Raw genomic sequence first — 14,478 nt, 5'->3', positions numbered from 1 at the left:
CTTTGGCTGCATTTTCGATCTGTGTCTCACATCCAAGGCGCCCATCCGCAGAAGATTCGGCAAAGATTGTCAGGATTCTGCGCTTGCTGGATGAGGTCGTTGACCTGGTACTCCACGCTGAGCGTTGAGTTGAGTTTAGCGCTCACTTGGTCGATAGCGCGATGCGCGTCTGTCGGCACGTCGCCCGAGCCATCTGCAAGATCCTGGGCGTCTGCCTCGCTGAGCTGAGTACCTTGTGCTTTGCGGATCTTGCCGGCACTCAGAGTCCTGCGATCCTCTCAGTGTCGTCAAGTATGCAAAGTATGAAATACGTGCCATTTCTGGAGAGGATCGTATTTGAAGACCTCCAGGATCGTCATAACATCCACAGCGCCTCGCCGCATGACGCGCAAGGTCTCTTCTGAACATCGCCTGAAGACGCCCTCGACGCCCGTCATGCCGAGTCCGTCGATCATGTCGGGCGTCAGTCTGAACGGTACTGTCTCTGGAATAGGCAGCCGCGTTCCCTGTGTGTCTGCGCGTAAGCTCGACTGTGCAACATAGGCGGGCACATACAGCTTCAAAGACGATACCGAAATCGATGTGTACTAGCTCGCCTCGCACAGAGTCGATGAGAATATTGGAGCAATGCCGGTCGCCGATGCCTAGTAGATCACCGATGATCGAATTAGTCGCGAGACTTCTGCCGTAGTTGAGTCGCATTTCATGCCACAAGCTCGGCTCTTTCTGTTCCTCTCGAAAGAAATGACGTAGTACGGGGTGCCAGCGACCCGCGTAGAGCTCCTTCCAGACTGCCCGCTGGGCTTCAAAGTCTTGTCGCGCTTCTGCAAACTTCTGCCGGGCTGTCTCGTAGCGTGCGTCCTTCGGATGATAGCGAGCGTGAGCCTCGGGCAGCCATGCCATGATTGGCATAGTGTCTTTTGCAAACTCGAGTAGTCCGGTATCGGCAGTCAAAGGAATGACCCTGTAGGTTCTCACACGCAGGTTACGCTTGAACGTAGCCTTGTCGCGACGGAGCAGACCGTTCGCAACTTCGAAGACCTGCTCCATGACAGCGTCTTGTCTGACATCGTCACCGGGCTTGAACTGCATGTGCCTCATCAGCGCTGTAATGTGACAGTAGCCATAGACTTGCTAGCTGCTTGTGTGTGCCGCCCATGGAGTCGATGCAGATACTCAACTTAGGACGATTGACGCCTCCAACGATCTTGAATGTGCTTTCGTACTGATAGATACACGGTAAGCTGTCTGCATCGTAGCGACACGTCGGATCCATCGGCAAAGCAACAGTCGATACTGGAATAGCATGAGTCTGACTGCGCAGGCGGAGCAGCTTGATTTGCGGCATCTTCAGCGTGCTGTCCTTCTTGCTACGTTTGTAGTCCGGTAAGCGATCAAGGTCAAAGCTGGCCCATTCGATGTAGGCTTCGCAGAGCGCCTCGAGAGCAGCAACTTTCGGACGCAGGGCGGGCGCTCGCTTGATTCGCTCGATAATCTCCCCTGCAGCGTCTGCTCGCGGTGCCTGTGTCGATGCAAGATTGTTCTCGGGGAAAGCAGAATCTGATGCCTTGCGCAGCGACAAGAGCTGGTAGACTACGTGGAAGGGATGGTCCAGCGCCATGCGCTCGACAAGTCCGCTCAGGATCTGCCGGCAAAGCGTCGAGCCTGTGAAGCGCGCGACACGAGCTGAGATCTGATGCGACAATGGCACGAACTTGGCCGATGGCACGCTGTTGAGGTGCTGCTGTACCAGACGATTGACTTCGTCATCCTGTTGATGCTCCATCCAGATCGAAATGAGGCGCGAGATCGCATCAGGATGCTGATCGGTGCATGCTAGAGTCTGCAAGAGCATGATGATGGCATGCTTGAGAAACGACGAGCGCGCAGCCTCGAATTTCTCGAGCCGGTCTCTGTCTTGTCGGATGACCTTTGTTGCGTCATCTTTTGAGGTTTGCAGCCTGTGCCGCTCGGCACTTTGCGTACTCGAGTGGCGCAGCTGTGCGTCAAGCGCCTTGATCTCGTGCTGTTTTTGAGCTCGCAGCACACTAAGTCTCTTCATGGCCAGATCTTCCTTGGCCAATTGCTTATACTGTTGCACGGCATAGCTGGCAAACTGATAGACTACCTCACCCAGACGGTCGTCTGATAGCTTGCTGCTACGCGCAAGTGCCACTGCTGGTGCAAAGTACCGATCAGCAATCTCTGAAGGTGGCATGAGGCGCGCAGCAGCCGTCCAGCCGCCCTGTCGTTGCAAAGCATCAGCAAAGTTGCTGAGGAATCCTGCGAACGTACCATAGTAGCTAACAGATCAGCCTTCGTACAGCCTTGCGATCTTGAGATTAGCCGACTGACGATGTCTCGTGCCAAGCCATGCTCTCCAAGCTCCCAGAGCGTGTGCGAAAGCTCGACCTTGGCGCCATCATCATCTGTGTCAACGAGTGACCCGAGTGATTGTGCGACGTTGACCATATTGAGCGCGAGCTGCTGCTGACCATTCATGCGTGCATCGCGTGATAAGGCGAGACATAGCTGCTGAGCGCGAATAGCATTGTCACGCGCGACCGGAGTCAAAGCGTCGCCAATCTGATTGAGCATCTCAGCGTTCCGCTCGGCTTGCAAAAGGCTCAGCCTGGCCGCGACAACAGGCTCATTGACCTCGAATCTGTGTGGGAATCCGATCAGCTCGCGCAGATCCCCTTCATGCTGTCTTACATTGTCGTCGGTAGGCGATTCATGTCTGTAATCTCGGCTTTAGATTCGTCAACGCTGCGCGCGTGCTGAGCTTGCTGCCATCGTGTGATATCCGACAGCGTGATCAGAGCAGCAAGTTTGCTCCCGGCGATATGATCAGATCGCTGCAATATGTGGAGAATCGAGCGCAACTCTTCGACGAGGCCATTGCTGGCTCTGTCGATGGCCAGCGCGCGATTAGCGGAGCAATGAGCGTCACGAAGAGCACGATAGATCCTTGCACTGGTTGTTGTGGTCTGTTCGACAGGTATGTCCCAGTGATCAGTGCGCCAGGCTAGATCTAAGTCGGCAAGGTCCCCTGCACGTCTGAGAGCGCCCACTTGACTTGCGAGATGCTTGAAGCCCCAGGATTTGAGCGAATTGCCGACGGGCAGCAAATCCAGATCTGCGGTCGAGGTGCCCGATCTAGCCTCGAAAAGCGAGCTGTGGAGTTGAAAAGCTTTGCTCCAAGCTCCTTCATGCGCGTAGCGGCTCGCTAAGGTTTCTTGAATTTCACCAGGTGCGATGCCGTAAAAGCCATCTGGTTCGCCGATCTGCTCGGACACTGAACACATGAGCGTGCGCACTTGCGGCGCCTGCAGTCCACACGCTGCTTTGTCTTCATCGTGGTCTTGTGCAAGTTCGAGAAAGAGTAACGCAGCTGAAGCAAGGTGACAACGTATCGCCGCTTTCGCGAGCTCGATGAATGGTAGAAGTAGTTTAATACCGTCTTCTCGCTTTCTCTTGCCAGGCAGATCTGTCTTGCGTAGGTGCAGAACAATATCAATGATGACCGCAAGCGACTCGATGTCTGAGCATGGCGAGGCGATCACACGCACAAAGTGCTCCGACAAGTACATCCTCGCCTGTGTCGAATTTTCCTTGCTTTGCAGCAATACGGTCACGAGAATCGGCAGGCTAGATCGGGCGAACGCAGTATCGTGCAGGAGGCAAGGTTGTAGCTGGGCGTACATTGGGGCCACTGTACTCGCTTGCTGCCCGACAAGCACAGATAGGTTCGCAATCCATTCGTTGGCGTCTCGAGCCTTTGTAATCCAGCTTTCTGTGATGAGCGCCTCGAGACCCGGGCCGCGGGACACCGTGGAGGCTAATTCCCAAGACCGTTTCAGACTATCGCGAGCGAGCTCCAGCAGGTCGAAGCCAACGCCATGGATATCCTCTGCCGAGGCTTTACGCGTATCGAGCGCGACGGTGACAAAGACCCGCCGCAATGCAGCTACGGCGGTGTTGACGAGCAGGAGATCGCTCGAGAGAAGGCATTGGCCTAACAATCCGACGCAGATTGCCTGAGTCGTTTCGTTGCCGAGCAGAGGAGCGGCATATGGAGGATGAACGCGCTGCGCGCAAGAATTAAGTAAGGTTCCAGTGCAGAAGTGCGTCTCGGCAATCGAGACCAGCGCGGTCAACGACTCGGCATCGGCCTTGGTCATGGCGCTACCGTCTTTACAGCCACGCAGGACTCGGAAGGTGACCGCCCCTAGCCGCACAGCCTCTTCTGAGTCCGGTGACAAGTCGAGCGCAGCAAGCGCACGGAGCAAATGTCGCAAATTACTCCAGGGAAAAGCGCTATCGAGCATCTCTTCTATGCCTTCAAGGTCGATGCGAGGAATTGACGAACACTCGTGCGGCCATAAGGCAGCTGCGAAGACGCTTTGCCGGGCGAGCTCTAGCGAGGACGATTTGAAGAGCTCGACAACCAATTGCTCGAGCCACTGAAGCGCAGATGAGCCAATTGCCACTGGCATACGCTCCTCGCAATTAGTGAGCTGCAACGCGTAGTGAGCTGCTAGTGCAACAAGATCGGCGAAACCAAGCAACTGCTGGCCGTCATGCGCGTGGCCAAGTCGAACGTATCGCTCAATTGTCCATGCAAGCATGCTCCAGACGATATCGCTTATGGCAGGTCTAGCCAAGAGATGCGTAAGATAATGCATCAGGATGCGAAGCAGACCAAGACTGCTGATGTCAGGCTCGTTCAGCGAGATCAATGCAGCGAGCATGAAAAGTGTTCGTCGTTGATCGTCAATAAAGGGCATTTGGTGCACATGATGTAGCAACACTTGCACGCTACTATACAGTACTGCTGTATTCTCGCCAGAGCCGTAGCATTTCACAAACCAGACGAGGACGGAATAGACGCATTCGGCGTTGAACCACGGAGGTGGCGCCTTCGTGCAAATGCTGAAGTCCCTGACTTCAGACAATAAGTCCGCATAGGTCTGCATCGCTTGTGGATTCTGCTGCCACGATCCCAATGGACCGTCTGGTGATGCGCTAGCAGTTTCTTCGTATAGAAGCATTACTGTATGGACGAGGACTTGATCGAGGTACGCGCGTGTGAATTGCTCAAAAGTCATCGTGCTGCTGTCCGACTGTTCGATCAGGCCTGTGATCTCTCTCAACACCGCAGGGAAAGGGTCAACGCCTTCTGCTGTGTTGACAGTGGCCAAAGCTATTTTGTTCGCTATCACCGCAGGCAAGTGTGTGCGGATGATTGAGGGCAAATGTAGCTGGAGGGCATCGCATTTTATCCGTAAAGCATCGACCATGTCATTTACCAGTAACGGCACAGCAACGCAATCAATCTCGGCAGCCGTACGATCTCTATGATTCTGGAATCCACAGACTCGATCAGGAATCCGCAAGTCTAGATATTTGAGGCGGATCCACTGCGACATGATCGGGCCGGCGTAGTGCAGATAAAGCGCGGATATTGTGGGAAATCCGAGCCGGTCGGACAGAGCTTGAGATAATGCTACGAGAATGTCTTGTAATGCAGGCGCTCTCGCTGCGACTTCGATGAGAAGGTCATAGGCATAACGTCGGGAGCGCTGGCTGATGATCATGGCCTGACAGAGGTACACACAACGCAGCGCAGCACCTTCGACGGGCGCATGGATGGGTCCCAACTGTGCACAGTGGTCGAAAAGAATCTTTGTCACTTCACCACCCCGAGCGCGTGCGTACTCGAGATGTCTGCAGCAGGCTGTATTGACGCGAAAGCTGACGCGGCTATCCGGGTCCTCCAACATGCGCGAAAGGGTCGTAGAGGGCAAGATGACCTGATCTTGCGTATCATACGAATCCCACAGCGTATTGAGCTCCTTGATATGATCGAAGCTGTCGATGACGAGGACTAGGCCAAGACGTATACGCCAGGAATATATCTTTTGATGAACACAGTTATTTTGAAACCAAATGTAGGCCTCGCGCGCGCAGCTGACGAGTGTGCTTTGAGCACTGAGGTCGGCTGCCCAGATTTGCGAGCTGTGTTCAAGCAGTCGTAGCAACAGTAGCTGACACTTTTCGCTCCTCGCCAACGCATAGCTTGTGATCATATCGTTTGCAAGGTGCTCCAGTAGGACCTGCCACTCAGCTTCTGTCAGGCCTGCTAGGCCACACTGCAGAGCGTCTAGGATCTCGTTGCCGATATCGAGGGCTCGCACATCGGATAATTTGACACAGATTGCCACGGCGCGTGACAAGGTTGCAGCGCCGGGGCGCTGGCTAGCGAGCAGATCGCGGGTCAGATCGATCTGGACGAGGATTGATATACAAGCTTGCAGCGCATGCTCGGCTCCGGGCATCAAGAGGCTATCGATGATAGTACGATTGACAGCGATAGTGGGTCCGTCGAAGTCGTCGAGCTCTTGTTGTCTTGACATAGCCAATGGCTCCATCAGAGAGGCCAGGCCAGTGCTCATACTCGTCATCACCGCTCTGACATCCTTGTGCGCCCAGAGCCGTTGCAGAACGGCCTCCCTCTCTTCGTTACGCAACTTCGGCCCGGGCTCAGGATCAGGCTGTGAGCTAACGCCTGAGCCGGGACCGACGCGTACACAGACCTCGTATAGCGGGTCAGACGACAGGCTTGTCGTCACAAGCAAGGGAGAGAATGCGAGGTACAATTCGGCTCTTTCGCGGGGGAGCCATTTCGTTTGATTTGCGAGCCTGAGAACAAGCGCAAGAGCACGGCAGGCTGATCTGATGACGCTTGGGTCCACTTTGATGCGAGCTTGCTCCAGCGAGCCGGCGAAGCAGAGAAGTACGCTCGCTAGCTCAGCTCGTTCGCGTAGCTGACACGCGGTCAGCTCGAACCAGTGCTCGTGCGACTCGTGCAAGTCCACCTGAGAGTCCAGCGTTCGCTGCAAGCCAGCCAGCAAACGGCGTTCATTCGATGTCGCCGGACGTTCGAGCATGATTGCGGGCTCGCTTATGCTTGTGCCGCGTGTCAGAACGGATCTGGAGCTGACTTTGTGCAAGTAGAAGAGGTCCGAGATTGGCGATACTTTCTCGTCCGCCAAGAGACAATTTGTCGTCGGACATGCAGGTAATAGGAAGCGGTCTGAGCCCCAATAGCGCCACGGCAGGCTGCACGCTTTGGAGAGCAGGGAAAGCAGCGCGCTGCTAGACACAAAGTCTGATCTAGATCGCTTGCCGAGGATTGATCCCGAAGACACCGTTTGACCAAATGGCGTCCAGACGTTTGCGAGCCACGCAGAGATCTTGTCAGGTAGCGATCGTTCTGCCAGACGTTGACTGTTCTCTGCGCACACGAGGCAAGTCGCGAACCAGCGGACGATGGCATCAGAAGGAAAAGCTGGACCCCGCACGTCAAGATCGCTAAACGCCGCCTCTATACCGGTCACGAGTAGCGTCTGGGGTAAGCCTATATCCATCAGATTCGAACAAAGATGTGCAGCCGCTCTTCCGGTGGCCCGATCGGATATGCGGCGACATGAGCTGGTCCAGACGCCAGACCACCACTCGATTCGCGGCTGCTGGCATTGCGATGCAAGCGCAGCGAGGCCCACCAGGGCCCAAGACTGAATAGCATGGTCGAATGGATTGTTCGAGAGTTGAAGGAGGTCCTCGAGCAAGGTCTGCTTGAGCTCATCGGACAGGTGAGCGCCATGACGCACGGCGAAGACGACGAGTATCTGTAGGCGCAAAAGGCGGTCGCTTATCGGTATGCTGGTATTCCTGACGTCGTTGCATAGAGAACTGACAGGAGTTTCAAGCTTGCGATGCAAATGGCATCAGCTGGCTACTGGAATTTATTGACAAGCGTACTCTAGGGCGTTTGCCTGCGCGCACGGCACTCTCGAGTGCGTGCGTGTCGCTCGACAGAGCTTGCGATCGCATCTTCGATAGGGAAGCCAGGATGTCTGCCGAGACTTGTAGCGAGACCCAGGAAACGGCCTGTATAGGGTCGAAGCCTTGCCCAGCGCCAAATGACGCGGTAGCGTAGGGCGCATGTCGATCGAGGGGAGGCGGTGCAAGCAGTATAGACTCGAGCAACAGTGGCTCTGTGCGCCAACGAAGCTCTGTACTATCTGTAGGCACGATGCGATCATACAGCGAGCGAATGAGAGCCTCGCGATTTTCGATGGGCGTTTGGCCCGCCAGTGGCAATGTGAGGATCAACAAAAGGCGCCGACAGGCCAAGGCAACTTGTTCCCTGACCAGAAGGTGTTTCGAATTCCAGAACGTTATCAATGGTGACCACAGCGTCACTGTAGCTTCATACATGAGCGTTTGTGAATTGAGCCAGGCAGAATCGAAAAGTCTGTTGAGCGCGCAAATGGCTGGCAGATGCGCACTACTTTCCGTTGGGTGGAGCTGAAAGAATGAAGCAAAGAATTTGAGCAAAATGGAGCCATATGTCAGAAGCGGAGCAAGTTGTGATCGGAACAAGTGGTCAACACAAGTCATGTATTCTATGCTCTCCAAGGTGTTGGCCGCATTGCCGCTACTGACATTACGCGCACGAACATGTGACGGCATCTGCCGCGCTGATGATGAGGAAGCATCTGCGCGAGGATGGGCATCCGTCTCGCGATCTGACATAGCAATATCAGAATCGTCGCGATCCTTGGCGTTGGAGGACGAGTCGATCATATCGGCCAAATCGATGACGGGCTGACCTGCCATGCCACAGAAACACACTCCTACTGCTCGCGTCCATGTTGCCTCGTCCATGTGCTGCAGATGAGGATCGTGTGCGAGCAGCAAATTGAGGGTACGCAGGTACTCGAGTGCGACAGGCGCAAAGATCTTTCGGTTGGCGACGAGCATCTGCAGGAGATGGGCCCAGACGGCTTTGAGCGTCTTCTTCTGGAGTCCGTCGACGCACTGGCCGACGAACCATCGCAAGACACTGGCAGAGCTGGCCAGTCGCTTGCGCTCGGCATCCTTTGTGCGATCATTGGTGCCTCGGAGGTACGCATTACGCGCGGCGACGACAGAGGCAAAGATGGCTTGCAGCACATCTAAATGGCCCGTTCGTTGCTTCTCCAGAGCTCGCCAGGCTGAAGGTCGACTGAAGATCTCGCGCAAATGATCTGTTGCGGCGCTTCTATCGGTCGCCTGGTCGTCAATCGTCAGTCAGGCTCATCGAAGCCGGTAGAGCACACCTTTGAGCTGCGTAGCTTGTCTAGACAGGCCGCAAGGACGCCATGCCTGTCCTCCATACCGGGAGACAGGCAGGCTTCAGCTTCCCTGGGAGAGCGCGCAGCTTGTCCCCGCTGTCAATGCCGCAGTGGCGTCACGCGCCCTGCCAGGAGTGTGACCCTCAAACAAGCCGACTTCTCATTTCTGGCGTATCTCGAGACAACGCAGACAGGTGACATCAGCACCGCGTGGTCAGCTCTCTGGCAGCTCTGAGCGGATAGCACTGCATTTTCGATCAAAACGGAGCAGAGGTAAAGAAACGGCCGAAAAGAGCAAGTGGGCGAGCAGACATGGCTATATTCGAGATTGTCAGCCAGCTGGTGCCGGAGGCGGTCAAGCAGCACAAGAGCCTACAGACATGGACGCCAGGGCGGTCACCTCTGTCGACTGTGCCCCAAGTCACGGTAGCAGTAGCCAGCTACCTCTCCTTGCTGTGGCTCGGACAGCAGATCATGGCGAACCGTAAACCGCTCAGTGCGTACTCGCGAGCGTGCTGTACAAGCACGCGTGAACAGCATGCGCTGAACGGTCGAGCTGCGTCGCGTCACAGAGTTGAAAGGCCTCTTCATGCTCCATAACACCATCTTGACCGTCGGCAGCTTCATCGTCTTTGTCCTCATGGCAGAAGAGGCTCGCCGCGCTCCTCTCCTGTCATGCTTGCTTTGCTGATCGTTCGTTGGCGTGATCGCAGGTTGCGCCCATCATCCGCCAAGGTGGATTGTTCCATGCCTACTGCTCACCTGCCGGCTGGACAAGTCGCCTCGAGACACTTTACATCATCAAGTGTGTCTTCGCTGTCTGGTCTGACGCTAGAGCTGATCGAGCTACCGTACAGCTATGTCTTCAAATACGTAGGCGCGTCATGATGTCCATATGCGAGCGGACCATTGTTGGCTAACGCCGGCAGCTGCTCGTCCGACAGAATTCATCGATACGCTCTTCCTAGTCGCCAAGAAGAAGCCACTACAGTTCCTGCACGTCTTCCATCATTCTGCGACGGCCGTGCTCTGCTACACCCAGCTCGAAGGCCGCACTTCGCCGTCTTGGGTCGTGATCAGCATCAATCTGCTCATTCATACCTTTATGTGTCAGTCTGACAGTCTGATCACCTCTATGTGGATACTGATCAAGCTGTGCCATGCTGCCAGATTACTACTACCTTGCGTCGACGGCTGGCTTCAAGATCTGGTGGAAAAAATACCTGACGATGGGGTATGTCTATCGATCGCTGACAATCGATGCCTGTCGCTGATGTGCTGCCACAACTTGCGCAGCCAGATCACTCAATTGCAAGCTCTTGCAAGACTGACGGGAAATAGCTGCTGATGTCGGTGCTCTTGGTACAGCGTGGTTGACCTGTTCATCGTCTACTATGGCACATACAACCATTTTGCGACGACCTATGCGCCTAAAGCACTTCCCAGCCAGGGCGACTGCAACGGTGCAGAGAGTGCTGCTCTCTTCGGCTGCGGCCTCCTGACGAGCTATCTCTTCTTGTTCGTCGCGCCCGGTCTGAGCGCAGCATGAGCTGATGCAGTGCCTTACTCGGCAGGTTCATCGCGTTCTATCGCCAGACATACAAGAAGAGTGCCAAGGGTGGCCGCGCACGGTATGCTCGTACTGATCACTTCGTCGAGCCAAGCACGCTGACTATGCTGCCGGTGTTGACAGAGCTGCATCCATTGCGGCAAGACAAGTTGCCTCGAATTGCGAAGGCCCAAACGTTGAGACGACTGCCAACGGCAATGGTAACGGCTCGACCTCGGCCAAGAAGCGCCAATAGATTGCCTGCCGCGCTTGCTCGGGCTAAGCGTCGCAGCACGCTATCGAATAAGCATGCTCGCGGTTTACTAGTTACTCGCTCTTGCCATTTGTATAGACCTTTCCTACGCCGTGTACTAGGCCAACCTCGCGCATTGCAGAGAAAGTATACCCACAATCTCTCTTCCGCTCTGCATCGAGGGAAGGAAAGAAACAACAAGCTGAAACTAGCGCACATCGGCGACCTGCTGAGTTCGCCGAAAGCCGACGACGTGGCTGTCGCGTGACAGCCACGTCGACAGCCACGTCGACAGCCGCGACGACGTAGTCGTACCCTCCGATGTCGTACTGATGGATTCCTTGCACGAGGCACTCGAGCGCAAGGATTGGGGGCTGTATGAAGTACCTCGAGACAGATCGAACAGAGCTCATGCAAAGCTCGCAGTGCGCTCGCCACAGCCGCCAATTTGGGTCTCGACGCCGACTGGATATTGCAACGACGATGGCTTAGCAGCTCGCCTCAGACGACTGCAGAAGTAAATGATCTTCTGCGCAACGTCAGAGATAAGATATGGGTCGCGGCCGCATGCCTTGATGCTGAGAACGCGTCATCAGTCGAGGTGCAAAGGGCGATTATCTCAGCTGGGCTCGAGGCCACGACGAGCTCAGCACAAGCTCACGATGGACTGCGTGGCCTCTTTACACCCGCATACGCTGCAAATGCGCCTCTACTCACTGTCGACGGGCTGCTGACGCTCTTTGCCGCGTCGCCCGAGGCTCACAGGACCTGTTTGCTCAGGAAGAACTTGTGCGAGCTATCGTACGACTTTGAAACCTTTGCCCTGCTCAGTCACGCACGTAGATCGGAAGACGAGCCAGAGATAGAGCTTGATGAGGATCCCTGGGCAGCGGATGAGGACCCGGCCGAACGAACAACGCAGGCGCAGGCCAAGCCGAGCACGCTCACTCTGGGCGCACGCCTAGCAGCTTTCCTTGAGCAGCCACTCCTGCAAGTAGCATATCAAGCTGCTGCAGCCGGAAATGCAATCGATCTGCGCATACTGATCGAGCGTCACTTTGATGTGCTCTCGACCCATCTGCTTGACCTGGTAGACTGCTTGCCCGAATACGCAGACCCGTCGGCATACGCTGATATGCTACGACCGGACGCACTCAGCCTCACTGTCAGACCGTCAGATTGGTCCTCACACCCTACGCTGGCATCCGCTCTCGCTAGACTGGACAACGTGCCGTCGCCCAAGATAGCTTCTGCTCGCGCCTTGCCATCCGCTGAAGCGCTGTCAGAATGGTATCGACGTCGAGCAGAGCGCATTGACAGCACATACGGTCTCACGGACATTGCTCTCTCGCTCGTACAGCACGGCGCGTCTCAAGGCGTAGCTGAGCTCGATGCTCTGGGCGAGGAGCTCAGTCTGCTATCGAAGCTCGTCTACGATAGACCGCCTGTGTCACGCACGGCAAGGGCGACAGAGGCGCCTTGGACACTGCTTACCTGGCGTGCCGCAAGCGATGAACAGATTTTGAGGACTTACCTTGCTCGCTCGACGCCCGAGACTATTGCTGTCGATATCCGAAGGCTGGCCTTGCCATTCTTGTACGTGCTCGAGAGCAGGTACGAGCGACAAGGCAAGGCAGACTCGCAGTTGCCTCAGCGCATGCTGCGCGACTACATCCTGTCGGTCTCTGAATCTCGCTTGGACCTGTTTGCAGCAGTCGTTCAGGCCTCGAAGCCAACATTGCCGGACGCACAGCGCATCATAAAGTCTGACGACGCCCTTGCTCGCTTGGCTTTAGCTGCTTTGTATGCCAACAAAAGCCTCGAGAGCTGGGACACGATGAGCAAAGTCTTCGAATGCATGCCGGCTTTCGAAGACGCTACAGATCCTAACGCCACGGGCCCAAATGCAGTGTTTTACGCTCTGCAAGCCGTCAACGAAGCGATCTCCACAAAGCAGGGCCCAGCACAGAGCCTGTATAATCAGTTGGCTGCCGTCAACCGGACAGAATTGTCTCGTGCGCTGGATCACCTAGACGTACATTTGCTGTCTGCAGAGATTTTCGCTAAATGGAGCGTGCCCACCAATCTGGCCTGGTTTCTCAACACCCAAGATAACAAAGCTGCACAGCAAGCATATGCAACCAAGATGGCTCGACAAGCTGCTGGACCTATCGAAGAGGGAGGCGCTCAATTTGACAGCGAAGACGAATGGGTCGGTTTGATGGATGACATGGTGCAGCTCACCCGGCCGGGCGAAAGTGGAGCCTCTGGACCGTTCCATCTCCTTACAAAAGACGAGATTCTGCGGACATTTTTCTCTGGCCTGCTCGCAGCTGGCAGTAAGTTTGACATCTCTTGAACAGAGTGATGTCTGACTAGATGGCAGAATTTACGCTCGCCCGAAGTCTACTCAATCCATCGACCGGCGAGCGACCTCTGGGACTTGAAACTGAGCGCGAGCTTGTTCTGCTGGCTTCACGGGAACTCTACGATACGTCTGATACCCTCAACATGCACAAGGGTAACATGCAACTTGCATACGAATGGTGCGCTCATTACACAAAATTCTTCCGACGAGGCTGACAAGAGCATGCAGCTTGACTGTATGTCAGCCGAGTCCAGAGATAAGACGGGAACGCGAGTTTATTGAAGCCACGAGCCGACTGGCGAGCTTCAAGTCATCTTCCAGCTTGAGTCCTATCGAGGTTCGTATGTACGACGACAAGTTAGCGCTTCTCGAGCGACTCTTGGCGAGCAACGAAGACGCATACCGCCACCCTGATGTGTTGCTCGATCTGGCGCTCAAGCTTGGCTATCGACACGATAAGCTGGCGGAAGTGCGGGTGCTCTCCATGCTTGCACAATCCGCGCTTAAATCTCATGACTGGCCCAAAGCTGCAGAGCTCAGCGATCGGATGGTCGAAGCAGTTGCTAGCATGCGTCGCGTCTCTGCACAAGCACAGCTAGCCGAGGAAGCAGCGAAATTTGCTTGGCAGTCTTGTTATCAGCTGGGCGCCAATCCGGAATATCGGGATTGCGTGCGACGCTCGAAGTTGCTTGGCAGCTCACTACTGCTCTGCCCAGTCGACCGAATCCCGGAGATGCTGACGTACTGGCGCAAAGTCGAGCAGGAAGTCTTTGCGAGCTCCGCGCGCAAGGGGAAAGATCCAGCAACACCTGGTACAGCGCTCTTCTCCCAATCAGTGACAGCCATGCAAGCGCAATCTGCCCAATTGTCATCGGAGGCAGCGGCGCGAGCTGCTAGATCTCTTGGAAGGGCCGCCACCTCCTACTTGCCGTTCAGAAACTCTCCTTCGCACGAGCGCACGAGCAGTGGCGATCACAGGCAACCTGAATTGGGCGCCGAGCGACTGAAGAACGCGCTGACGGGCGGCATAGGCTGGCTGATCGGGGCAGATGACGAACACGGGCGACGATGATGAAGTATTAGCAGGTGTTGTTGTGCAATAAAGTGATTCCTACAACGACAA

At 55.5% G+C, this 14,478-nt stretch overlaps 2 protein-coding genes across 2 annotated transcripts; one reads left to right on the top strand and one right to left on the bottom strand.

Moving 5' to 3' along the window:
• Positions 1 to 26: 26 nt before the first annotated feature.
• On the bottom strand, positions 27 to 9,227 carry L969DRAFT_52598 (uncharacterized protein; the record flags this gene model as incomplete). The annotated part of the gene is made up of 8 exons (XM_014710826.1): positions 27 to 275; positions 312 to 506; positions 556 to 1,106; positions 1,132 to 2,245; positions 2,296 to 2,665; positions 2,716 to 7,775; positions 7,828 to 9,123; positions 9,171 to 9,227. The coding sequence occupies 8 exons, from the start codon at positions 9,225 to 9,227 to the stop codon at positions 27 to 29; spliced, it is 8,892 nt and encodes a 2,963-aa protein (XP_014566312.1).
• A 60-nt stretch (positions 9,228 to 9,287) lies between these two features.
• On the top strand, positions 9,288 to 14,427 carry L969DRAFT_96267 (uncharacterized protein; the record flags this gene model as incomplete). Its single annotated transcript, XM_014710825.1, has 13 exons — positions 9,288 to 9,356; positions 9,429 to 9,681; positions 9,758 to 9,837; positions 9,899 to 9,990; positions 10,043 to 10,062; positions 10,130 to 10,294; positions 10,356 to 10,419; positions 10,554 to 10,703; positions 10,760 to 11,134; positions 11,259 to 11,363; positions 11,414 to 13,326; positions 13,374 to 13,533; positions 13,584 to 14,427. The coding sequence occupies 13 exons, from the start codon at positions 9,288 to 9,290 to the stop codon at positions 14,425 to 14,427; spliced, it is 4,290 nt and encodes a 1,429-aa protein (XP_014566311.1).
• Between the last annotated feature and the right edge of the window lie 51 nt (positions 14,428 to 14,478).

The sequence above is a fragment of the Mixia osmundae genome (assembly GCF_000708205.1).
Source record: "Mixia osmundae IAM 14324 unplaced genomic scaffold scaffold_9, whole genome shotgun sequence".
In the NCBI taxonomy this organism is placed as follows: domain Eukaryota; kingdom Fungi; phylum Basidiomycota; class Mixiomycetes; order Mixiales; family Mixiaceae; genus Mixia; species Mixia osmundae.
This window is presented reverse-complemented; position numbering and strand designations above follow the sequence as displayed.